This window comes from Nomascus leucogenys, chromosome X, assembly GCF_006542625.1.
Source record: "Nomascus leucogenys isolate Asia chromosome X, Asia_NLE_v1, whole genome shotgun sequence".
In the NCBI taxonomy this organism is placed as follows: Eukaryota; Metazoa; Chordata; class Mammalia; order Primates; family Hylobatidae; genus Nomascus; species Nomascus leucogenys.
The window spans coordinates 139,926,220-139,953,764 of NC_044406.1; the positions used below are offsets into that span (position 1 = coordinate 139,926,220).

Genomic DNA, 27,545 nt, shown 5'->3' on the forward strand with positions numbered 1-27,545 from the left:
GAGGATATAAACAAATGGAAGAACATTCCATGCTCATGGGTTGGAAGAATCAATATCGTGAAAATGGCCATACTGCCCAAGGTAATTTATAGATTCAATGCCATCCCCATCAAGCTACCAATGATTTTCTTCACAGAATTGGAAAAAACTACTTTAAAGTTCATATGCAACCAAAAAAGAGCCCGCATCGCCAAGTCAATCCTAAGCCAAAAGAACAAAGCTGGAGGCATCACGCTACCTGACTTTAAACTATACTACAAGGCTACAGTAACCAAAACAGCATGGTACTGGTACCAAAACAGAGATATAGACCAATGGAACAGAACAGAGCCCTCAGCACCTGTTGTTTCCTGACTTTTTAATGATGGAAGTCAGTGTGGCGATTCCTCAGGGATCTCGAACTAGAAATACCATTTGACCCAGCCATCCCATTACTGGGTATATACCCAAAGGACTATAAATCATGCTGCTATCAAGACACATGCACACGTATGTTTCTTGCGGCACTATTCACAATAGCAAAGAGTTGGAACCAACCCAAATGTCCAACAACGATAGACTGGATTAAGAAAATGTGGCACATATACACCATGGAATACTATGCAGCCATAAAAAATGATGAGTTCATGTCCTTTGTTGGGACATGGATGGAACTGGAAAACATCATTCTCAGTAAACTATCGCAAGGACAAAAAACCAAACACCGCATGTTCTCTCTCATAGGTGGGAATTGAACAATGAGAACTCATGGACACAAGAAGGGGAACATCACATTCCAGGGACTGTTGTGGGGTGGGAGGAGGGGGGAGGGACAGCATTAAGAGATATACCTAATGCTAAATGATGAGTTAATGGGTGCAGCAAAACAACATGGCACATGGATACATATGTAAGAAACCTGCACATTGTGGACATGTACCCTAAAACCTAAAGTATAATAATAAAACAATAAAAAAAATAAAAAAAAGAATAACTTGAAAAAAAAAGACAGATCCTGGAGATCATATTCTCAAGACATTAAGCAAATAAAGAAATAAACAAGAAAATTTCAAGTTGTTATAAATATTTTAAAAGATAGTGGTCTGCTAGAAAATGATGAGGCAGGATGTAGAGGATACTTTCAGTGCAGTAGTCAGGAAGGGCCTCTCTGAGGAGGTGACATTTGAGTAGAGATCTGACTAATGAAAAAGAAGCAAAATTTTCAAAGATCTAGTGGAAGAGCATTGAAAACAGATAAAACAAATGCAAACATCCAGAGGCAGAAATAAGCTGGATATAGTCAAGTAAAATGTGGCTGAAGCACAGTGAATGAGCAGAGGAGTAACAGAAAATACGGTCAAAAAGGAAACATAAAATGTAGGACCTTGTAGGCCACAGGAATTTTGATGAATTTGGATTTTACAAGAAGTAAAATAAGAAGACTTGGAACTTGTTTTGGAGGAACAGTCAACAGGACTTGCTCATAAAAATGATGTGGAGACAGAAAAAAAGAGAGGAGTCAAAGAAAACTCCTATGATTTTGGCTTGTGCAACTGGGTTGTTAGTCAGGCCATGACAGAAAATCAAGAGGAAAATTAAGCGCTCTGTTTTATGAATACACTAAGTATAAAATGCCTATAAATAGTGTGTTGAATGAACTGGATTTAGTGGGATAAAAATATAAAATAGCCTTATTTTTCTTAGACCACTGTTTTTAATTACATTATGTGAGATCTCCCTTTTCTTGCACTTTCGTTGATCCCAATCTTTTCCAGTAACCTTCAGGTATTAACCAACAGTATCACTCTTAGGTTCTAACAAGTCCAGTCCAGTCTAATACCAAATTTTTGATGCCTTCTGCAATTGCAAGTTCCCTTCCTTCTCCAGCTACATTCTGACAGCCCCAGAAATCTGCAATATATAAAGGTAATTTTTTTTGGCAGCTTCGCTGCTTTCCCACCTTCCTCTCCTAGTCTTCCTCCCCAACTCACCTTTCTTTCTCTGGACCCTCCAAGGTAGGAGCATGTGGGAAGGACGGGGGGTTGGGGTAAAAAAAATAGGCACAATGACAAAGTCTTTCTTGGAAGGAGCAGTGATAATGTGGCATTAGTACTCCCTAGTTGTGACACATACCAAAATTCTGCCTTTCTTTCTTAGGGAACTTATGAGTTCTTTGGAGACCTCTCCCTGCCAACATGGAGACACCCCACTGCTCCTGATCTTGGCATGGGATATACCTTCTCCAGCTGGTCACTTGTATCTCTCCTCTCAGATTCTGCTTCTGGCAGTACAACCCATACAGGCTTTTTCTGTTAGGGTTATCTAATCCTCGCAGGAAGACCTCTCAGGCAGAGTCTTTGTAAGACAAGTCCCATTCAGTGACCTTCCTGGCCTTACACTTAACAATGGTAGTGCAGTTAGCTCCCACTATTGCCCACTCCCCCTGCTATTCCATCGGGAGAAGTCCTTTTGGCCTCTGACCTTGAAAATTTCTCCAGATAAAAACCAGGCAGTGGTCAATGTCTCCCAAGTTCCATAGGTACCTTGTCCAGTCTTCTAAGTGGTTTTCCTGAAGCCTCCTTCATTATTCCTTGACATGAGGGACAGGCCTCCCACCCCCCATGGGGTAAGCAACACATAAAACACCAAAGAGGCTCTCCAAATAAATATTCAAATCTAAAGTCTTTCATAAGTTCCTAGCCTTTTTTTATACAAGGTTGGAGGTGAGTCAGGGCCTAAGGGTTGCAGAACCAATTTTGGACTACTACCTGAACAAGTTCTAAATCGATAGGCTGATATCTCTCTTTAGAATAAGGGGATACTTGGCTGGATGCGGTGGCTCATGCCTGTAATCCCAGCACTTCGGGAGGCCAAGGCGGGTGGATCACAAGGTCAGGAGATCGAGACCATCCTGGCTAACATGATGAAATCCCGTCTCTACTAAAAACACACACACACAAAATTAGCTGGGCGTGGTGGCGGGCATCTGTAGTTGTAGCTACTCAGGAGGCTGAGGCAGGAGAATGGCGTGAACCCGGGAGGCGGAGGTTGCAGTGAGCCGAGATCGTGCCACTGCACTCCAGCCTGGGCAACTGAACAAAGACTCCGTCTCAAAAAAAAAAAAAAAAAAAAAAAAAGAATAAGGGGATACTTCCCACCTATAATTCTCAGCAACAATTCTAAGACAGAAAATGTCCTATCATAACATGTTGTTACATACTTTATTTGACATCTAAGTGGAGGTAAGCAGTTGGCATAGACCAAGCAGAGGAAGACAGCCCAGCAAAAAGACAGAAAATGCAGTCAGTGTATTTCCCTATAGGTAGCAGTTAGGGAAACATTCTCTTTGGCAGCTGCACTTTTTAACTGCAACCTCAAGATTGGGGAATCTGTGATAGAAAGTAAGATACCCAATTACATAATTAACATTCAACATTGTTTTTATTACCCATCCAGGGTGGCCTTGGCTTAGCGATGTTGAAAAGGTGATCCGTGAATTCTACAAACACAGTCTTTTTGTACACGACTGAGGTGTTGAATGGAAAAGATCTTGGCACTCTAGGAGGAAATCTGCGTGAAGAAAGGAAAAAGTCATTGATTTTGGTGTACGCTTCAAAAAGCAGCTGGAAGTAATGCTTCCATACTACTCTTTTCTACTATTAACAAGGAGGCAAATTTGAAGTTGTATGTAAATCCCTAACAACCATTAAACCGAAACACTGTTTTCACAAGTCAACTGATACATTAGGTGCCATATGATAAGAATCATAAAATCAATAACCATACACTGCATCAGCCAAAAATCCTTTGCCAAAGCAATAGCTACTGCATCCTTCAATTTCATTTCTAAAACAGACTATAACTTTCATCTAAGTACCTTGTGTTCAAATTTTGTCAGTATGTACCTAAAATTATACTTCCCTCCTTAAGGATACCAGGAATATCACAGAGAAAATTACCTTTCAGCAGACTATGTATATTGAAACCTACTAGTGCCAGCAGCTGTAATTCAGAATCAGTCCTACATTAATGCTCATTCTTGTCTCCACTCAGATACTCCCAATTACTCATTTATTTATGAACCAGCTACTGAATCAGAAATTATATAATTACTTATATAAATGTTCCCAAAATGTTATTATTTGCCTCCATTGTCAAAGCCCTTTTAAGCGAAGGCTGGTTCCCAACTTTTCCTCTCTCCCTGCATGACAGTTTAGCATGTCTGGGGGCTTCCTCACGCCAAATAATCAAAAGGACCAATGTGAATCTTGGTGAATAAGGGACACTGGCCCCAAGTGAATTGGTAGAAATTACAAAGTGGTTGAAGGTGACTATCTCCACTCACTAGTTTCATGTGCTGATGAGTTTTGCACACCATGGAGCAGTTCTGCAGCTTTCTCTATGCCATAAAGAGCCTCCCTCCCTGACTTTTATGCTTCTGGACATCTAACTTTTATCTCCCATCAGATTTTACCAGTTGGTATCATTTCAAGAAGCCAAAGGCACAACACATGGGCATTTGGGTAATTAAGGCTTAGTTGGAGAAAGCAAGGCTCCTGCGCTGGAAAAAAGCTTTCATGTGTAGATCTAAAATTGAGCATTCGCCCTCCACAGATGTACACTGATTCACTTATGAACCATATACTACATGCCACTGTGCCATAACAAAACACATCAGACATAAACATGGAAAAGGAGAGATTTTTAAAGACATACACTTAGATGTGAAGCAGTTGTTTGAGTCTCATGTCTTATTGACTCTCAGGGACTTTTGAAAAGTGGTAGATGTGAAAGATGGAGAACAGCACAAATAAATGCTCGGTATGGCGGACCACTGAAGAAAGAACCCCAAATATCATCCAGTGAGACACTCCCTCCATTGTCATAAATGATGGCAATAATGATAAAGTGAGGGAAAGGAGAGGCAGCTTCTGATTGTAAGTATTCATATGCTTGGAGTAAAAGCCACACCATGCCTCAGATTACCAGGATGTGGAATGAATAAGAAGGGGTCTTGGCATTTATCACTTGTTTCTTTCTTTCTCAATCTTGTGGTGAAATAACAAAAGTCTCATTGTTCCTTTCAGGAGCAGCCACACTGGAGAATCATTCATTCTTGTAAGAAATTTTGCTTTTCCTTTAGCCAGAATGCTGAGATAGAGAAGGAAAATGCAATCTAAAAGTGGTGAAAATGGCTAAATTGGTAAACCAGTGACCCATGGGGATTTTTTCAATTTTAATAATTGTGGTAAAATACACATAAAATTTACTATCTTAAATCTTTTTTTTTTTTTTGGACAGGGTCTCACTCTGTTGCTCAGGCTGGAGTGCAGTGGCGAGATCCACCTCCCGGGTTCGAGCGATCCTCCCGCCTCAGCCGCCAGAGTAACTGGGACTACAGGCGTGTGCCACCACGCCTGGTTAATGTTTTTGTAGAGACAGGGTTTCACCATGTTGCCCAGGCTGGTGTCAAACTCCTGGGCTCAAGCAATCCACCCTCCTTGGCTTCCCAAAGTGCTGGGATTATAGGCGTGAGGCATCACGCCCAGCCTAACCATGTTTAAATGTACAGTTCAGTAGTATTAAATATTCTGGCCAGGTGTGGTGGCACACACCTGTAATCCCAGTACTTTGGGAGGCCAGGGCAGGATGATCACTTGAGCCCAGGGGTTCAACACCAGCCTGGGCAACATAGCAATACCTGGCCTTTACAAATAATAATAATTAGCCAGGCGTGGTGGTGTGCACCTGTGATCTTAGCTGTTTTGGTGCCTGGGGTGGAAGGATCACTTGAGCCCAGACAGTGAAGGCTGCAGTGAGCTATGATCACAAAACTTCACTCCAGCCTGGGCAACAGAGTGAGATCCCATCTCCAAAAAGAAAACGTGTAATGTGCTCCCATCTACCTCCAGAATTAATTTTATGTTGTAAACTGAAACTGTATAAACATTAAACAATAACTCTCACCTCCTGCAGTCTCTGGCTTCCACCATTCTACTTTCTGTATGATTTTGACTACTCTGAATACCCAACATAAGTGGAATCATACAGCATTTGTCTTTTTGTGACTGGGTTATTTAACTTAGCATAATATACTCAAGGTTCATCTATGTTGTAGCATGTGTCAGAATTTCCTTCTTTCGTAATGCTTTGTGTGTATATACCACATTTAGATTATCCATTCATCTGTCAATAGACACTTGCAGTACTTCTACATTTTAGCTATTGTGAATAATGCTGCTTATAAACATGGATATGATGGTTAATTTTATATGTCAACTTGACTGGGCTAAGAGATGCCCAGATACATGGTAAAACAGTATTTCTAGGTATGTCTGTGATGATGTTCCCAGAAGAGAATAGCATTTGAATTGGTAAAGAAGATCACTCTCACCAATGTGGGTGGGCATTATCCATTCCACTGAAGGCCTGAATAGAACAAAAAGACAGAGGAAGGGTAAATTCACTCTCCCTGTTTGAACTGGGACATCTATCTTCTCCTGCCCTTGGACATAAGCATTCTTGGTTCTGCCTTCTGACTCAGACCCTGTACTCTTACCATTGGCATATATTTACACACACACACACCACACACACACACACACACACTGGATCTGTTTCATCGGAGAACCCTGACTAATACAATTGATGTATAAATATCTCTTTAAGACCCCATTTCAGTTCTTTTGCATATATAGCCAGAAGTCGAGTTGCTGGATCATATGGTAATTCTGTTTAATTTTTTGAGAAACTGCCCTATTATACATTCCCAATAGTGCACAAGGGTTCCAATTTCTCCACATCCTCACCAACATTCATTATTTTCTGTTTTAGTTTTGATAGTAGCCATCCTAATTGGTGTGTGGTGGTATCTCTTTGTAGTTTTGATTTATATTTCTCTAATGATTAGTGATGTTGAGCATCTTTTCATGTACTTATTGGCCATTTGTATATCTTCTTTGTAAGAATGCCTACTCAAGTCCTTTGCCCATTTTTAAATCAGGTTATCTGCTTTCTTGTTGTTGAGTTTTAGGAGTTCTCCATATATTCTGGATAGTAATCCCTTATCTGATATGATTTGCAAAGATTTTCTCCCATTCTATGGGTTGTCTTTTAACTCTGCTGATGATGTCTTTTGATGAACAAATTTTTTAAATTTTCATGAAGTCCAATTTGTCTTTTTCTTTCATTGTCTATGCCTTTGGCGTCATATCCAAACAAATCATTGCCAAATCCAAAGCCACAAAGTTTTGCCCTATGTTTCTGAGAGTTTTGTAATTTTAGGTCTTACATTTAGGTAATGGATCCATTTTGAGTTAATTTTTATATGGTGTTAGATAAGGGTTCAACTTCATTCTTTTTCATGTAGATAATCAGTTTTCCCAGCACTGTTTGTTGAAGACTATTGTTTTCCTATTGAATGGTCTTGGCACCCTTGTAGAAAATCATTTGGCCATATACAAAAGGACTTATTTCTGGACTCCTTATTCTATTCCATTGGTCTATATGTTTGTCTTTATGCCAGTACCACACTGTTTTGATTACTGTGGCTTTGTAGTAAGTTTTGAAATCCAGAAATATTAGTCCTTTAACTTTGTTCTTTTTAGAGTTATTTTGGCTATTCAGTGTCCCTTGAGATTTTTTTTTTTTTTTTTGAGATAGAGTCTTGCTCTGTCACCCAGGTTGGAGTACAGTGGTGTGATTTCGGCTCACTGCAAGCTCCGCCTCCCGGGTTCATGCCATTCTCCTGGCTCAGCCTCCCAAATAGCTGGGACTACAGGCTCCCGCCCCCACGCCCGGCTAATTTTTTGCGTTTTTAGTAGAGATGGGGTTTCACCATATTAGCCAGGATGGTCTAGATCCCCTGACCTCGTGATCCGCCCGCCTCGGCCTCCCAAAGTGCTGGGATTACAGGTGTAAGCCACTGTGCCTGGCCCCTTGAGATTCTACATGAATTTTTGGATGAGTTTTTCTATTTCTGCAAGAAATGCCATAGGATTTTTGATCGAGATTGCATTAAATCTATAAATTGACATCTTAACAATATTGACACCTTAACAATATTGTCTTCCAATCCATTAACATAGGATGTCTTTCAATTCATTTATGTTTCCTTTAATTTCCTTCAGGAATATTTTGTTGTTTTCATTGCACACAAGTGTTTCACCTCCTTGGTTAGGTTAATTCCTAAGTATTTTATTCTTTTCTATGCTATTGTAGATGGAATTATTTCCTTAATTTCCTTTTGAAGTGTTCATTTTTGGTGCATATAAATGCAACTGATTTTTTAAATTTTTATTTACTTTTTTTAACAGACAGTATCATGGTCTGCCACTAGAGTGCAGTGGCACAATCATAGCTCACTGCCTGTCACTGGAGTGCGGTAATACAATCATAGCTTCACTGCAGGCTTGAACTCTTGAGCTCAAGTGATCTTCCCACCTTAGTCTCCCAAGTAACTGGGACTACAGGCTTGCACCACCACATCTGGCTAATTTTTTTTTTAATTTTTTGAGACAGGGTCTTGCTATGTTGCCCAGGCTGATCTCCAACTCTTGGCTTCAAACAAACTTCCTGCCTTGGCCTCCCAAAGTGCAGGATTACAGGTGTGAGCCACCATGCCCAGCCACAATTTTTTTTTTGTGTTGACTTTGTATCCTGCTACTCTGTTGAATTGGTTGACTAGTTCTAACAGGTGTGTGTGTGTGTGCGTGTGTGTTTGTCTGTCTGTGTGTGTGATTTTTAGGGTTTTCTACAAAAAAGATTATATCATCTGTGAACAGTGATAATTTTACTTCTTCCTTTCCAATTTGGATGTATTTTATTTCTTTTTCTTACCTAATTGCACTGGCTAGGACTTCCAACACTATGTTGAGTAGAAGTGGTGAACGTGGGCATCCTTGTCTTGTTCCTGATCTTAGAGGAAAAGCTTTCAGTTTTTCACCATTGAGTATGATGTTCGTTGTGGGTTTTTCATATATGGCTTGTACTATGTTGATATTTCCTTTTATTCCTAGTTTGTTGCATGTTATCATCATGAAAGGGTATTGAATTTTGTCAAAAGATTTTTCTGCATCAATTGGGATAATCACATTTTGTCTTTCATTCTGTTAATGTGGTGTATCACATTGACTGGTTTTTGTATATTGAAACATCCTTGCATTCCAGGAGTAAATCCCACATAGTCATGTTGTATAATCCTTTTAATATGCTCCTGGACTTGGTTTGCTAGTATTTTGTTGAGGATTTTTGCATCATAAGAGATACTGGCCTGTAGTTTTTGTTTGTTTTGTTTTGTTTTGTTTTTTGTTTTTGTTTTCTCATAATGTCTCTGTCTGGCTTCGGGATCAGGGTAGTGCTGACCTCATAGAATGAGCTGAGAGATGTTCCCTCTTACATTTTTTGGAAAAGTTTGAGAAGGATTGGTGTGAGTAATTTTTAATTTTGAGAAGGCAGCGTAACTTAAAAAGTAGACAATCAGACTTCTGGTTTCCAGTCTGGCAGGTAAGGAGCTTAGAAGTTGCTACTCCATCCTAACAAGTAAAAAGCTGAATAAACTGAAAAATCAACAACTCTTCTTTAGATAAGTCAGAGAAGTAAGGTCACAGGTCAATCTGCTGCCCGCCCCCAAATTGGAAAGACAGACAGGTGAATACAGAGAATCACAACTTACTGAAGCCAAAACCTAAGCACAGAAACTTCCGTGGGAACCAGTGTCAGGGTAGGAAAACCTGAACTGTAATTGACAAATTGCTGCAAGCTCAGTGTGGACAAGTCTGAGAGTTTAAAACTTCACTGGGGAGGGGGGCAGGTGCGGTGGCTCACACCTGTAATCCCAGCACTTTGGGAGGCAGCCGGATCACTTGAGGTCAGGAGTTCGAGACCAGCCTGGCCAACATGGTGATATCCTGTCTCTACCAAAAATACAAAAATTAGTTGGGAGTGGTGGCATGTGTCTGTAATCTCAGCTATTTGGGAGGCTGAGGCAGGAGAATTGCTTGAGCCTGGGAGGCAGAAGTTGTAGTGAGCCGAGATCACAGCGCTGCACTCCAGCCTGGGTGACAAAGCAAGACTCCATTTCAAAAAAAAAAAAAAAAAAAACAACAACCTCAGGGGACCCAGTAATAGATGGGTTCCCATGCTGCTGTGAGTTTTACCTCTAGGAGCTCTACCAGGTCCTTATAATAAATATTGAAGGAAAATGCCCTGTGTTTCTGTCAGGAGCAAGAGAGAAGTAACCATTTGAAATATGCCAAAACATTCTGCTCTTTTATCAGAGCCTAACCTACTTAGGGAAAAGGAAATAACCTCTACCTATCTGGTACAACCTACGGGGGGTTGGGGAATCAGAGAAGCACCGATGAAGGGCACAGTCCAGGGGCACAGGCTCACCCAAAGACTGAAACCTAATCATAGGATTAGAGAACGCTTTCCCTCTCACTACATCACTACAGGCCTATTTACTGCGGTTCCTCTTAGCCAGTACATCATGTCCACCTTTTAACAAGAAATTACAAGGCATACTAAAGGGCAAAAACCACAAAATTTGAAGAGACTGAACAAGCAAGCATCAGAATCAGAGTCAAATATGGCAGGAATGTCATAATTATCAGACTAGAATTTTTTAAACTATGATTAATATGCTAAGGGGTTTAATGCAAAAAGTAGACAACATGCAATGACAGATGTATATTGTAAGGAAAAATATGGAAATTCTAAGACAGAATAAAAAAGAAATGCTAGAGAACAAAACACTGTAACAGAGATGAAGAATGTCTTTGATGGGCTCATTGGTTGACGAGACATGGCTGAGGAAAGAATCTCTGAGCTTGAGGACATGACAATAGAAACTTCAAAAACTGAAAAGCAAAGAGAAAAAAAGACTGAAAAAAAAAACCATGGCAGAATGTCCAAAAACTGTGGAACAACAACTACAAAAGTTGTAACATACACACAATGGAAATGCCAGAAGAAGAATGCAGAAATGAATAGGAGCAAATTTTTAAAGCAATAATGACTGAGAATTTCCCCCAAATTAATGTCAGACACCAGACACCATACCACAGATTCGGGAAGCTCAGAGAATACCAAAGAAGATGGATGCAGCCGGGTGCGGTGGCTCACGCCTGTAATCTCAGCACTTTGGGAGGCCGAGGCGGGCAGATCACGAGGTCAGGAGATCGAGACCATCCTGGCTAACACGGTGAAACCCCATATTTACTAAAAAATACAAAAAAAATTAGCAGGCTGTGGTGGTGGGCACCTGTAGTCCCAGCTATTCAGGAGGCTGAGGCAGGAGAATGGCATGAACCCGGGAGGCGGAGCTTGCAGTGAGCCGAGTTCGTGCCACTGCACTCCAGACTGGGTGACAGAGCGAGACTCTGTCTCAAAAAAAAAAAAAAAAAGATAGATGCAAATGAACAAACAAATAAAAAAACCCTACACCCAGGCATATTATATTCAAACTCCAGAAAATCAAAGACAAAAAATGTTGTAAGAAACCAGATAGGGAAAAACACTTTATCTATAGAGGAGCAAAGATAAAAATTACATCCAACTTCGCCTCAGAAACCATGCAAACAAGAAGAGAGTGCACTGACATATTTAAAGTGTTGAGAGAAAGAAAAAACAATCAAGCTAAAACTCTGAACTCTGTGAAAATACCCTTTAAAAATGAAGGAGAAATAAAAACTTTCTCAGACAACAAAAATTGAGGAATTTATTGCCAGTAGACCTGCCTTTCAATAAATATCCAAAGAAGTTGTTCAGAGAGAAGGAAATTGAATCTACAAAGGACACGCATTACAGAATGAATAAACGAAAAGAACATCAGCCACAGAAACAGCACTAAACAACCAAGTAGACTGAATGACTTAGCCACTTGATGCTTACCAGCCTCTGCTGTTGGTGCTCTGATTCTTGCAAAATGGATGTATGAAAGGAGTAGCCATGGCAGAGGCTATGCATGGGCCCAACATCATGGACTCATCAATACAGATCTAGCTACTGATGTTGTTAATGTTCAACTTGCCAGTAACAGAGACCAAAGCTAAGGCCCTGATATGTCACCATTTCTCAAGAAAATCATTCAGTCGCTTGGTAAGCCTCAGTAAACACCACCATTCAAGGCCTCACAGAATATTTGATCTTACATAACATTGCATCAGACCAAGAGACCTACTTTAAAGCAAGAAGATACATGACCATGGAATCCACTACCCAGAAGCTACCCACTTGATAGAGTGGTAGGACAGCTTGTTGAAGGCACAGCTGAGGCACTAGCTTAGACATAATACCATAAGAATGAGGCACCATCCTGCAGGATGCAGTATATACTCTAGATCAATGGCCATCATTTAGTGGGGTGTGTCCCGAAGTAAAATATATGGTTTTGGGAAACAAGGAGTGGAAGTAGGAGCAGCCTCACACTACCATTACTCCCAGTGACCCAATTAGGGAAACTATGCCTCTTTTCCCAACTCTGGGCTCTGAGAGTTTGGAAGTACTGTTCTTAAAAGGGGAATATGTCCGCCAGTGGACACATCAAGAGTCTCATTAAACTTGAAACTATGGTTGCCATCATATTACTTCAGATCACTATTAAGAGACCAAGAGGTAAGGAAAAGAATCACTATCCTGTCAAGAGTAACCGATCCTGATCATCAGGAGGAAGGGCTGACATTACACGATGGAGACAGAGGAGAATATATTTGGCAGCCAGGTCATCTGCTTGGGTATCTCTTAGTATTCCCTTGTTCAATGTTGATGATAAACGCACAAGTACAGTCATGGCTTACAAAGGGCATGATGACCAGGTACCTTATCTGGTAACCCACTTGGACCAGCAGAAGTATGAACTGAGAGGGTGGTGGGGGGAGGGATCTAGAATGGGTAGTAGAAGGGGAAGATGATGAGTACCAGTTGCAGACTCAAGAAAAGCTAAAGCAGCAGGAGTTGTGCTCTGTTCCAAATCTTTCTCTTTTGTTTCCCCAGGAAAGAGAGCCCATCAGAATCCTGAAGGAATCATTCCAGAACTTATGAAGGAAATGAATCTGAGCAGCAGAAAGGGTGGACCACAGTGGAGGCTGGTGTCCACATTCACCGCTTCAGGACTAAGCTGCTGGGTGTGCTGACAGCTAACAACTCTAATCTGAATTCCTCTCTGGGAACCAATTTTGGCTGAAGTCATTCACCACACCCAAACTCATGCCTTATTCGTGGTAAATGTGGGACTATATAGGTCCAGACAACTTGCCTCAATAGAGAACATTTCTGTAGAGCCATCCTAGCTTGAGCTCCTTGTGGGATTGACCTTTGTTCAGACTGTATCACCTCAACTTCTTTTACCCAATCCTGCTTCCTTCACTCCCCCATGGGTGTTGATCCAGAGGATCCCCCTCCTATAAACTTTCTGCATGCAAGAAAAAAAAGAAAGAGAGAAAAAAGGAGAAAAAAGCAGACAATAATTTTTATTCGTGTGTTTAAAAAGTTGTAAAATCACCCAAGGAAGCACATAAGTTGTAAGCATTTGAACAATGTTGGAAACATTTTATTTTGTATGATTTCCTTTGGGACAATTCACTGCCAGCTATAAATTTGTGGAAACGCTGCCACACAATCTTAGCAGACAAGATCGGCAGAAAATCGCTTAGAAACACTGAAAACATGTGACAAGTTGCTTTCCGTGAAAAGAGTGGATGCGAAGCAGTAAGGACCCCCTTCGTGAAGCACGCGGTCACCTTCCAGCCACCAGAACCACAGGAATGTTGTGGTAACTGAGGGAAAACGCATCTAGGCACACGTCACGGTGGCACCTTCCAGCAGGTCCCCAGGGTTGCGCCCCTGGAGCTCTGACAAAGAGTGTGGCCCCGAAATGTGATGTTTGGACTGCGAGTTTCGGTGAGAAACAACAAGGCATCAGGTTGCAGACAAAGCAGACCCTGCTAGGTGCGTTTATGGGAGCCACGCCCAACAGGAACCACAGGGAGTGATGGAAAGGAGAGGGACGGACACAAACAGACACACCAGAGAGAGGTTCTCAGGAGGAGGCTCCGTGGCCTCCAGACCACGTCAAAGCCAAGGCAGAAAGGATGAACTGAGGAAAGGAGGAAAATGTCCCCTTAAGGAAGGTAGAATCCAGAAGGGATCCCTAAAATGGTGAGCAGTTTAAACCTAGCAGTTTTGCATTAATTCACATAAAGTATAATGAAAACTGTTGGACACACAAGGAGAGACTGGCCAATCTACAGTCACAGAGGAAGGCCTTCACACCCCTTCACAGGATCTCACAGCAGATTGGCTGAAAAGTCTCCTTGAAACTGCAGACCTCTCTCAAGGAGACCCACTGAGTTGCGTAAAGGTGGGGCTGACTTAATTCTTGCCTCCCTGCTCTCCCACGTAGCCCTGCATTTCACTCCATTCCAGGGTTTCTGGGACACCCGAGAAAGCACGTAGTCCAGGGAGCACGTCTGCCAACTGAAGGCCTTGACAAATGACTTTCTGTACTGGCTGAGGGCCAGGGCCCAGCGTACTGATAAGGAAGTTTTTCCAGTAAAAAGTTGGGACAAAGGTATATTAGTGAGTGGACACAAACTAGAAAAATCTCCAAGTAATACATTAATGCCAACAGAAAGCATCCACCTTGAAGGAAGCACAAACCAACAACACAGATAAAAATGACTCTGGCAATTAACATCAGCCAGCCTCTGCATAGGCCATCGCAGTACTGGCAAGACATGAGCTAAGTGGCTATAGCAGCAGGGAGAGAATTTATGCATGGACCCAAAAGTGTGGCTTCCCACTGACTAAGGCTGATCTAGCTACTGTTGCCACCAAAGTCCAACCTGCCAGCAACAAAAATCAATGCTGAGCTCCCAATATGCCATATTGGGCCCAACCCCTGGGCCCCTGATCAGTACTGGTCTGTGGCCTGTTAGGAATGGGGTCACATAGCAGGAGGTAAGCAGCAGGCAGGGAGCAAAGCTTCATCTGTATTTACAGTGGCTCCCCATCACTTGTATTACCGCCTGGGCTCTGCCTCCTGTCAGATCAGCTGCTGCATTAGATTCTCATAGGAGTGCGAATGCTACTGTGAACTGCATATGCAAGGGATCTAGGTTTTGTGCTCCTTATGAGAACCTAACTAATGCCTCATGATCTGAGGTGGACAGTTTCATGCCATAACCATTCCCAACAACCCCACAGTCTCTGGAAAAATTATCTTCCATGAAACCAGTCCCTGGTGCCAAAAAGGTTGGGGACTGCTGTAATATGGTATTGTCCATCACAGAGACAAACCAGCTTCTTGGTGGCCAGACACACTGGACTCCTTTCATCCTAGAAAGGACAGGACTTCATTGTGATACCTAATCTTGGCATAACTTAGCCTTTCCTCCCTTCAGGGCCTTAGCCAGCACCACTATCTGAAATCTTACAGAGGATTTGATTCACTGATGTGGAATTCCATATAGCACCGTGTAGACCTGGGGAATCACTGCACAGCAAAAGAGATGAGGGAGTGGGTCCACAACCAGGCACATGTAAAACTGCAGCTTGGAGGCAGGTCTCTGTGACGATGGAGGGCCAGCCTCCAAGGTGCTGTATATGTATGAATTCAAAGATGATTCTGTATCCCCAGTAAGAAGACTACATGGGGTTTGGGAATCAAAGAGTGGGCAGCAAAAGAACTTGGATTACCACCCCCGCCAATGAGCCACGTGGGGAGTCTGTGCCGCCCCTCCCTGCAGCTCTGGGACCCGCGGTTTAGAAGGCCCCTGCAGCAGAAAGGCAAGAGTATACAGCGGGTGCCACCTGGCCCCACCAGGCTAACCCAGGGCAATGCAGAGCAGTGGCAGGGAGAGGGGGTGAGGGGGAAGAATGGCAGGGGCTGGGGGTGCCATCACGCCCAGGGCGCGGGCAGGAGCGTGCAGCTGAGCCCTGAACCGACGACGACCTGAAGCTGAGCAGCACGAGGGTGAGGGGCGCCCGGACTGCAGTCTAGGAAAGAACTCCCCAGTCCCAGCCGCTGGGTGTGGGAAGTCAGCCTTCACCTCCGCTGAGGTGTGTGCCGCTGAGGTGTGCGCCAGGACTGCCCCAGAGGAATGTTGCCTGGGGGGCCACGCACCTTCCTTCCCAAGACAGACCACGCCCCTCTACCAGGACATGCCCCGCCTACTTCCAGGACAGGCCCCACCCCCTCTCTGGGCAGACCACGCCTCTTCCCAGGGCTGACTCTGCCCTGTCCTGGGATGGACAGCACTTCATGAGTGCTCAGTGCAGGGACACAGAGGCCTGGACATGTTGGTCCAACCTGGAAGGTTCATTCCAGCTCCAGAGCTCCCTGTAAGGTCCAGCAAGGCTGTCCTGGAGCCTACCCGGCAGCGCGCTTCTCCCTCTGCCTATCCCTGATTCCTCAGGTGTTGATCCCAAGAACACTCCAAATAAAATTAATCTTCATCTCAGAGTCTACATCTAGGGAACACAACCGGTAACATTAATTTATATTTAAACATACTCTAATGTCATCTACCTCTAAAAATTTCCATGGCACTAGTCTTAACATAAGCCTATGTAGTTTTTAGTCATTTAACATTATTATGCCCTTCCACATTCACCAACTCATCCCTAGTTTGCTACCTTTCTCCTTTTTCCATATCATATCCTTGGTTCCACTACGTCTATCCTACCCCCTGTCTGTACAGTTTCCATTGATTTCTAAGGTATTTCAACATAAGTTACCACAGTGCTTTCACTTTAAATGTTTCTTATTAAAGGCCAGATACAATGGCTCACATCTGTAATCCCAGCACTTTGGAAGGCCGAGGCAGGAGGATCACCTGAGGTCAGGAGCTCGACACCAGTCTGGCCAACATGATGAAACCCTGTCTACTAAAAATACAAAAATTAGCTGGGCATGGTAGGGCGCGCCTGTAATCCCAGCTACTCAGGAGGCTGAGGCAGGAGAATTGCTTGAACACGGGAGGCAGAGGTTGCAGTGAGCCAAGATCACGCCACTGCACTCCAGCCTGGGGGATAGAGTGAGACTCTGTCTCAAAAAAATAATAAATAAATAAATAAATAAATAGATAAATAAATAAATAAAATGTTTCTGACTAAAATGAAGATATAAGACACATATAAAATATGTTATAGAGCAAGAGATTGGAAGATCAGAGAGGGAACAGGATCAAGAGCACACAGAAACACTTTTTCCCTCTCTGAGAGAAGAGTGAAAACACATAATTGATAGAGAAACAAGATTGTGAGACAGAAAAACAAAAAGGCCTAGGCCCTAGGTCAAGTAGTATGTGATTCAGGACAGGACTCTATTCAAAGGGAATAACTAGATGTTCCTAAGAGCATTAACACCCTCCAAGTGTGCGGTTCAGTTCTGAGATGAACCTATTACAGGACAATATCCAGCTCCCCAGCCTGAGACCTTTGCCATTTGAATGAATATTTTCCACGCTGGCAGAAACATGTGATTTATTTGCCTGTCTCACTTTCAGGCTAATCTGCATAGTAAGTGACAAAATGTTCCAGGGTTCCTGGGCTTTACTCCTTCCTAACTTTTGTGGGGTTTTGTTTGTGTATTTCCTTTGGGATTCAATATAGAAATCCTGCCAAATATATTTGGCAACCATTGTCCTTGACATGAACTGTTCTTTCACATTTTATCTAAAACTAATCGGAAAACCTATTATATTCCCTGACCCATGGTTAGCAGAAACTGAGCAGCTGTGGGAACAGATAATATAAAACTGAATTTTCCCAGCTGTTTATTTCAAACCTTGGCAGAGGCTGTCAGGATGTGTCCAGAGTCAGCTTATCCTGTTAATCAGCATCAAAATAATCTAAAGTGTAAAAGGGTTTCATCAAAATAAAAATTCTATCAACTTTTTTCTGGCAAATACATGTGACTGCCTATACAACAACAGAAAACTAGATAATAAATTAATGATGTATTCCATTCAATTCAATTTTATACTCAAACTATTATTCTCTGTGCCTCAGGCTGCATGCTAGATGGACACTAAAATATACACAGTGTATTAAGTAAAATTATCTCAATATTAATTGTTAACAAGGCTAACTTTAATGGATAAATGGTTGTTTAGTTAGATGCCAGGCTACTGACAATCTGGGCTTCTACTTTCAAGGTCACTAACATTGCTCATCTGCAGGCTATATAGGCTGTAGAACGAACTTGGATCCCCTCCTCACACCATATACCAAAATTAACTCCAAGTGGATCAATGACCTCAATGTAAGAACTAAAACTATAAAAGTCTCAAAAGAAAATATAGATTTAAATCTTTGTGATCTTTGATTTGACATTGATTTCTTAGATATGACAACAAAAATACAAGCAACCAAAGGGGTAAAATAAATAAATATTGGACTTCATCAAAATGAAAAACTTTGTGCATCACAGGATACTATTAGGAAAGTGAAAATACTACCCACAGAATGGGAAAAAATATTTTCATGTCACAGCTCTGATAAGGGTATAATATTATGAATATATAAAGAACTTATACAACTCAGTACTAAAAAACAAATAATCCAATTAACAATACACAAAGGATTTAAATAGACATTTCTCCAAAGGCGATACACAAATGGTCAATAAACACATGAAAAGACTCTCAACAATGTTAGTCATCAGGGAAATGCAAATCCAAACTACAATGAGATATCACATTATCCACACTAGGATGGGTATAATTAAAAAGACAGTAACAAGTGTTGATAAGAATATGGAAAAATTGGAACACTCATACTTTGCTAGTGACAATGTAAAATGGTGCAGCTGCTTTGAAAAAGTTTGGCAGTTCCTCTAAAAGTTAAACATAGAATTACCATGTGACCTAGCAATTATATTCCTAAGTATATTCTGAAGAGAAATAAAAGCATATGTACACAAAGACTTGTACATGAATGTTCTATAGCAGCATTATTCATAATAGCCAAAAGGGGAAACAATCCAAAAATGTGGTCTCTCCATATAATGGAGTATTATTCAGCCATAAAAAGGAGTTAAATTCTGATACATACTACAACATGGAAGATTTTTTTAAATTAAAAAATGAAAATAGTTTCATTCTTACTATATCTTTATTTTCTTATTTTAACTCCTCTATCATTCTGCAAAAATGGAAGAATCTTGAAAACATGCTAAGCAAAAGATGCTAGACACAAAAGGCCACATATTTTATCCCTTAATTTACAGGAAATATCCAGAATAGGCAAAACCACAGTGACGGAAACTATGTTAATGGTTGCCAGGGGCTGGGGAAAGGAAGAAAATTAGAAGTGACTGTTTAATGGTTACAGGGTTTCTTTTTGAGGTGATGAAAATATTCTGGAATTAAATAAAGATGATAGTTGCACACTTTACGGATTCACTAAAGACCACTGAATTGTACACTTTCAAATGGTGAATTTTATGATATGTAAATTATGTCAATAAAAATGTGGAGATTTAGGAAAGGAAAAAAAATCTCCACACTGAAAATAAGTGATTTTTACAGTATGTAAATCATACCTCCAAGGAGTGAAAAAATGGTAAGGAAATATTCTGAACTTTATACTATTAAATTCAACAGCTCAGATGGAATTTCTTTTCTTTTTTTGAGACAGAGCCTTGCTTTGTTGCTCAGGCTGGAGTGCAGTAGCATGATCCATAGTTAATTGCAGCCTTGAACTCTTGGGCTCATGTGATCCTCCTGCCTCAGCCTTCCAAGTAGCTGGGACTACAGGTATATGCTACCACACTTGGCTAATTAAAAAAAATTTTGCAGAAGTCAAGTCTCGTTATGTTGCCCAGGCTGATCTCAAACTCCTGGCCTAAAGCAATCCTGCTGCCTCCTCCCAAAGTGTTGGGGTTACAGGTGTGAGCCACCATGCCCAGTCTCAAATGGAATTTCTTAAAATAAATTATTAAAATTTATCCTATAAGAAATAGAAAATTCAAATAGCCCTTTACCTATTAAAAATAGAATTCATAATTAAGACCCTTAAAAAAACCAAACCAAACCAAAATAAAAAACACTGGGATAAGATGATTTCCCTGGTGAATATAGTCAAACTTTTAAAAAAGAAATGATACCAATTCTACACAAATTCATTAAATAGAAGAGTGAACACATCTCAACTCATTTTATAAGAATAGTCGGCCGGGCGCGGTGGCTCACGCCTGTAATCCCAGCACTTTGGGAGGCTGAGGCGGGCGGATCACGAGGTCAGGAGATCGAGACCATCCTGGCGAACACGGTGAAACCCCGTCTCTACTAAAAATACAAAAAATTAGCCGGGCGTGTTGGCGGGCACCTGTAGTCCCAGCTACTCGGGAGGCTGAGGCAGGAGAATGGCGTGAACCCGGGAGGCGGAGCTTGCAGTGAGCCGTGATCGCGCCACTGCACTCTAGCCTGGGGGACAGAGCGACACTCTGTCTCCAAAAAAAAAAAAAAAAAGAATAGTCTTACTCTTTGATATGGTTTGGCTGTGTCCCCACCTAAATCTCATCTTGAATTGTAGCTCCCACAATCCCCATGTGCTGTGAGAGGGACGGGGTGGGAGGTAATTGAATCATGGCAGTGGGTTTTTCCCATGCTGTTCACACGATAGTGAATAAGTCTCATGAGAGCTGATGGTTTTATAAAGGGCAGTTCTCCTGTACAATGCTCTCTTGTCTGCCACCATGCCATATAAGATGTGTCTTTGCTCCTCCTTTGCCTTCCACCATGATTGTGAGGCCTCCCCAGCCACGTGGAACTGTGAGTCCATTAAATCTCTTTCCTTTATAAATTACCCAGTCTCAGGTATGTCCTCATAGCAGCATTAGAACGGACTAATACCACTCTTATATCAAAACCAGACAATGACATTATAAGAAAATCACAGCCAAATATCCATCATGAGCACAGATGCAAAAACTAAAAAACCACCATCACCACCAAAACCCTTAACAAAACAGTTTTAGTTGGCCAGGGCTGCCATAACAAAATACCAGAGATTGGGTGACTTAAACAACAGAAACTCATTTTCTCACAGTTCCGGAGGCTGGAAATCCAACATCAGGGTGCCAGCACAGTCAGTTTCTAGTGAGAGCCCTCTTCCCGGCTGGTAGATGTCTGCCTTCTTGCTGTATGTGCACATGGCTTTTCCTCAGTGCATGAGTGTAGAGAGAGAACTTTCTCTCTTCTTATGAGGCCACCAATCCTATCAGATTAGGACTCCATCCTTATGGCCTCATTTAACCTTGTTTACCTCCTAAAAGCCCTATCTCCAAATATAATCATCTTGAGAGTTAGGACTTCAACATATGAATTTGGGGTGGGGGGAGGTGGAGACAATTCAGTCCATAGCGAAAATATTGCCAATATAATATGTCACAACCAGGTGGATTTCTTCCCTGGGAATATATAGCTAGTTCCTCATTAAAAAATCAATCAAGGTAATTCACCATAACAGAATAAACAAGATAAACCATATGACCATTTGAATAGATGCAGAAAAAGCATTTGACAAAATCCAACATCAAATCTTGATAAAAACTCTCATACCAAGAATAGAAGGAAACTTCCTCAATTTGACAAAGGGCATCTATGAAAAAATTACAAGTAATTGTACTTAATGGTAAAATAATGAATATTTTCCCTCTGAAATCAGGAACAAGACAAGGATTCTGCTATTATCAGTTCTATCTAACATTGTACTGGAGGCCCTTGCCAGTGCAGTAAGGCATGAAAAAAATAAATAAAAAGTATCCAGTTTGGAAAGGAAGAAGCAAACTGTCTTTATTTGCAGACAACATTATTGTATATGTAGAAATTCTAAAAGAAGTGCAAAACGCTACTAGAGCTAAAATGCAAATTAACAAGATTAGAGTGAACAAGGTCAATATACAAAAATCAACTGAATTTGTATATTTTAGTAACAAATGACTGGAAAACGAAAACAAATAAAAATGATACAATTAACAATAGCATCGAATCCCTCAAAATACTTACGGATACAATTAATATAATTCTTGCAAGAACTACTCTGTAGGCTACAAAATATCCTAGAGGGAAATTAAAGAAAATTTAAAGAAACAAAGGCATACCATGTTGTTGTACTGAAAGATTCAATATTGTTTAAATGTCAATTCTCCCCAAATTGATCTACAGATTCAATTCAATTCCAGTCAAAATCTCAGTTGGCTATTTGGTGGAGTTGGCTAGTTGACTATAAAATTAATACAGAAATATAAAAGCCTAAATATATCAAAAGCAATTTCAATAAAAAAGTAAGTTAGAGGTTTTAGACTGCCTGATATTAAGACTTACTATAAAGTTAAAACAATCAAAACAATTTGGTACTGGCATAAGCACAGATATACACATCTATGGAACTAGAGAATCCATAAACAGATTTGCCTATATACAGTCATTTAATTTTCTACAAAGGTGCCAAGGGAATTCAATAGAGAAAGAGAAGTCACACCATACAGAAAATTTAACTCAAAATGTATTATAAACCTAAATACTAATGCTAAAGTGATAAAAGTTCTAGAAGAAAACAGAAGAAAGGCTTTGTGAACTTGAGGTGGGCAAAGATTTCCTAGGACAGAGGAAAAAAAGCATGAATTATAGAAGAAGAAAAGCTAAATTGGACTTAACTGCAACTATAAATTTCCACTATTTGAAAGACACCATTTGGAAAATGAAAATGCAAGCCATAGATTGGAAAAAAAAATTCAAAACAGGTACCTCTGAAAAGTCTTGTACCCAGAATAGATAAAAAATTATCAAAACTCAACAATAACAAGACAACCCAATTAAAAACTGGCAAACCATTACCCTAAGTGAATTAACATAGGAACTGAAAACCAAATACCATATGTTCTCACTTATAAGTGGGAGCTAAATGATGAGAATACATGGACATAGAATAATAGATACTGGGGACTACTAGAGGAAGGAGGGAGGAGGAAGGAAGGGTAGCAAGGAGTGAAAAACCACCTATTGGGTACTATGTTCACTATCTCAGTGACAGGATCATTCATTCGTAACCCAAACTTCAGCATCATGCAACATACTCATGTAACAAACCTGCACATGTACCTCCTCAGTCTAAAATAAAAATTGAAACTATGTTTAAAAAAGAAGGACCAATGGTATGAATAGACACTTCCAAGAAGATATAGGAATGGCTAATTAGCACATGCAAAGATGCTCAACATCTTTAGTCATCAGAGATATGCAAATTAAAAGTATAACCAGGCTCAATGGCTCAAGCCTGTAATCCCAACACTTTGGGAGGCTGAGGCAGGTAGATCACCTGAGGCCAGGAGTTTGAGACCAGCCTGGCCAACATGGCAAAACCCTGTCTCTACTAAAAATACAAAAATTAGCTAGGCATGGTGGCGTGTGACCGTAGTCCTAGCTACTCAGGATGCTGAGGCACGAGAATTGCCTGAGCCTAGGAGGCAGATGTTGAGCTGAGACTGCGCCACTGCACTCCAGCCTGTGTGATGGGATGAGACTCCATCTCAAAAAAAAAAAAAAAGTATAGTGAGATACCACTGTGCAGTCATTAAGTACTGGCAACATCAAATGTTATTCAGGATATATTGCAACTGGAACTCTCATGCATTGCTGGTGGGAGTATAAAATGGTACATTCAAGAAATCTGTCTGGCAGTTTCTTTTAAAGTTAAACATGCACTTACCATATAATCCAGCAATTCCACTCCTAGATAGTTAACTAAGATAAATGAAAATAGATGTTCACACAAAACATGTGGAGCACTGTTCACAGCAGGTTTATTTGTATTTGCTCCTAACTGGAAATAATCCAAAATTACGATATAATCCCATAATGGAGCAGTAATCAGCAATAAAAAGGATAGAAATACTTTATACAACAACCTGCATGAATTTCCAAATCATGATGCTGAAGAAAAAAAAGCCATAGAAGAATGCATACCGTATGATTCCACTGATGTAAAATTCTAGAACATGTGAAAACAAATCTGTAATTTCCAGATAGCAGTTTACTGCCTGAGGCCAGGTCAGTGGGGGAGACTCATTAAAAAGTTGCAGGAGGGTTGACGTAAATGCATGTTGATTAGGGTGGTGGTTATGCAAGTGTATGCATTTGTCAAAACTCATCAAACTGCACATTTAAAATTGATGTGCTTCATTGTATGTAAACTATACCTGTGGCAGGTAAAAATTTGGCCCACATCACCTTTGCTCTTTGGTGTCATGTCCAAAAATATATTATGTGGCAAATGAAACTTTGCAGATGGAATTAAGGGTGCTGATCAGCTAACCTTGAGATGGGGAGAGTATTCTGAATTATCCAGGTCGGCCCAATGTAATCACATGAGTCCTTAAAAGTAAAAGAGAGAGGCAAAAAAGGCCAGAGATATGTACGGAAAATTGAAGTTAGAGCAATTCCAAGCATGAGAGAGTGTTGATGCACCATTGCTGGTAGAGGGCACTATATGGAAAGTGAGAGAAGGAACTGAATTTGCTAACATTACCCTATTAACAGCTTGGTTTTGGCCTTGTATGACCCTGCACAGAGTATCCAGCTGAGCCCACCTGGACTTCTAACCCACAGAAACTGTGAGACAGTAAATGGGTGCTGTCATAAGCTGATACATTTGATGTAATTTGTTACACAGCAATAGGAAATTAACAGGATATTCAAAGTTGACCCAAATACTACAAACTAACTTGATAAACAAATTTAAAAAGCAATTAAAATCATACGTCTAGATTATCAAAGACGAAATCAAAGAAGATATTACAAACTATTCTGAAAAAAATGAAAAGAAAACCCTCCATGCTATACCATTTTACAATGTATACTTACATCAAAACATTATGTTGTACACCTTAAATATATACAACTTTTATTTGTCAATTATACCACAATAAAGCTGGGGCGGGGTGGGATAGAATTACATGGGGACTAAATAGTTTGCTGAGGATGGGGCCTAGGAACCTAAATTTTAATAAGCTTCCCGAGTGACTCTTATGCACCCTGAAGTTTGAGAACTAGTGCCTTCATGGACTTCAGCTTTGGGGTGAGCTTTAAGAAATTCAGGGTCCAGTTAATGAATATGAGAGATACTGCTTTTTTTTTTTTTTGAAATGGAGTCTCACTCTGTCACCTAGGCTGGAGTGCAGTGGCACAATCTTAGCTCACTGCCACCTCTGCCTCCTAGGTTCAAGCAATTCTCCTGCCTCAGTCTCCTGAGTAGCTGGGATTACAGGCGAGCACCACCATGCCTGGCTAATTTTTTTTTTTTTTGGTAGAGACGGGGTTTCACCATGTTGGCTAGGCTGGTGTCGAACTCCTGACCTCAGGTGATCCGCCTGCCTCGGCCTCCCAAAGTGCGGGAATTACAGGCATGAACCACCATACCTGGCCGATTGCTTATTTATATCTCCAAGATTCACTGATCAGAAAATACTTTTCCTGAAAAGTTATCCTACAGAAGTCAGATCATGTTGAGAGGATAAGTCTCTGGAATGTTAATAAAGGTATATGGAGCTAGCATAGTTGAACTGTTCACTTTTTGCATAAGAAATCTCACTGTTCATGTTTTCCCATCGGACAAAATAAAACAGACTGAGGAGTTTTATATATTAATGTGTGAACAGTGCATAGCTACATGCCAATAAAGAAGCACAGTTAATGAATCAATAGCTTTTTTTTTCCTGCTCAGTGAAAATAAAAATGCTTTATACCAACTAGAAAAAAAAAAAAATCCAAAAGCTCATTCTTTGAAAAGAGCACCACCAGCAACAAAATAGACAAGTCATTGGCAAGCTTATTCAAGGAAAAAAGATAAATAGCAAAGATAGAGGAATTTAGGAATAAGAAAGGGCCCATAACTACAGATAATGTGGAGTAAAAGAATCATGAGTGATTGTTACATGTAACACTGTGGCAACAAAATCGAAAAAATAAATAAAGTTACTTCCTAGAAAGGTATATAATTATTAGAAGTTGAAACTTGAATTGACTGATTATCATAGAAGAGCCTGGAGGGGTGATTAAAGACATTGCAAATGCCACTAGGACCAAATGGATTCATAAGTGAGTCTCACCTAACTTTTAGACAATGGATAATTCAAATGTTACTTAAGCTATTCTAAGCAATAGAAAAAGATGGAGTACCATCAATTCATTTGATAAAGCCAACAAAACTTTGTTTATTATTATTAGTAGGTCCAGTAGTGAAAATCTACTAAGAATAGTAAAAAAAAAAAGAAAAAAAGCTATAGATCAATCCCACATTTAAAGGCACACAGTGTCTAAAGAAATAGTAGTACATAGAACCCACTAATAATCAAATTACATGAATAGTAGATTTTACTGCAAGAATGTAAGGGTATTTAGTGTCAGGACATCTATTAACATAATTTGTTTATCAACATATCAAAGAAGACAATTCAGATTATACCAGCTGCTGAAAAGTTATTTATGATAAACATTTTGTGGCAAATGAGAATAGAAGTAACAAACACCATTTACAAAAACCAAAACAGCAAATGTTACTCTAAATAGCAAAATACAAAAATTATTTCAAGTAAAATCATAGAGTAGAAGGAATGTTCAGTTTCACTGTTATTATTTAACATTTTCTCTTGTTTTCTAATAAATTCAATAAGATAAGAAAATGAAGTAACTGGCTATAAACATTGGAAATGAGCTAAAATCTGTCTCATTTAAGTGATGATATGATTCAATACTCATAGAGACTTTAGGGTAAAATTACTAGAATTAATAGGCGAATTTGGTAAGGTAGCTAGATTTAAGATGAATACACAATGGCTGGGTGTGGTGGCTCAAACCTGTAATCCTAGCTCTTTGGGAGGCTGAGGTGGGGGGAATGCTTGAGCTCAGGACTTGAAAACCAGCCTGGGTAACATGGCCAAAACCCATCTCTAAAAAATATACAAAAATTTTCCAGGCTTGGTGGTCTGCTCCTGTAGTCCCAGCTACTTGGGGGGCTGAGACAGGAGAATTGCTTGAATCCAGGAGGTTGAGGCTGCAGTGAGGTGAGATCACCCCACTGCACTCCAGCCTGGGTGACAAAATGAGACCCTGCCTCAAAAGAAAAAGCTGAAAATACACAAACCAATAGCTTATCTCTATTTGGTGCTAAGCACTCATAAATGGAAATAGGAGAAAACTATCTTATTAACAATAGCATCACACTTATAAAATACACAGAGATAAATGTAATAAGAAAAATATTTAAATTTATTACATTAATAAAATTAAGGTAGGAGTTTAATGAAATTTCAGTTAGAATCACAACAGGGCTTGGATCTTTTTAATTTGAAAAATATCTTAACAGTTTTATGTGGAAGAATAAAGTGTCTAAATAGCTAAGAAAGGTACAAAAAGAATAGTGAGGATTGCTTTCACCCACCAGATATCAGAAGATATCATAGGCTCACTGTAATCAAATCACTATGGTACTGGCATAGCAAGATAACAGTAGATTAGTGAAACAGCCTAACGAATCCAGAAATACATGCTAATATATATGAG

At 40.3% G+C, this 27,545-nt stretch overlaps 1 protein-coding gene across 1 annotated transcript in view; it reads right to left on the reverse strand.

The window, feature by feature from the left end:
* Window positions 1-27,545, reverse strand: part of F8 (coagulation factor VIII) — a 205,196-nt gene that overhangs the window by 175,199 nt on the left and 2,452 nt on the right. The window contains exon 2 of the mRNA XM_003279331.4: window positions 3,428-3,549. Within this exon, the coding sequence (XP_003279379.1) occupies window positions 3,428-3,549 (122 nt within the window). The remainder of the gene's footprint in view (window positions 1-3,427; window positions 3,550-27,545) is intronic.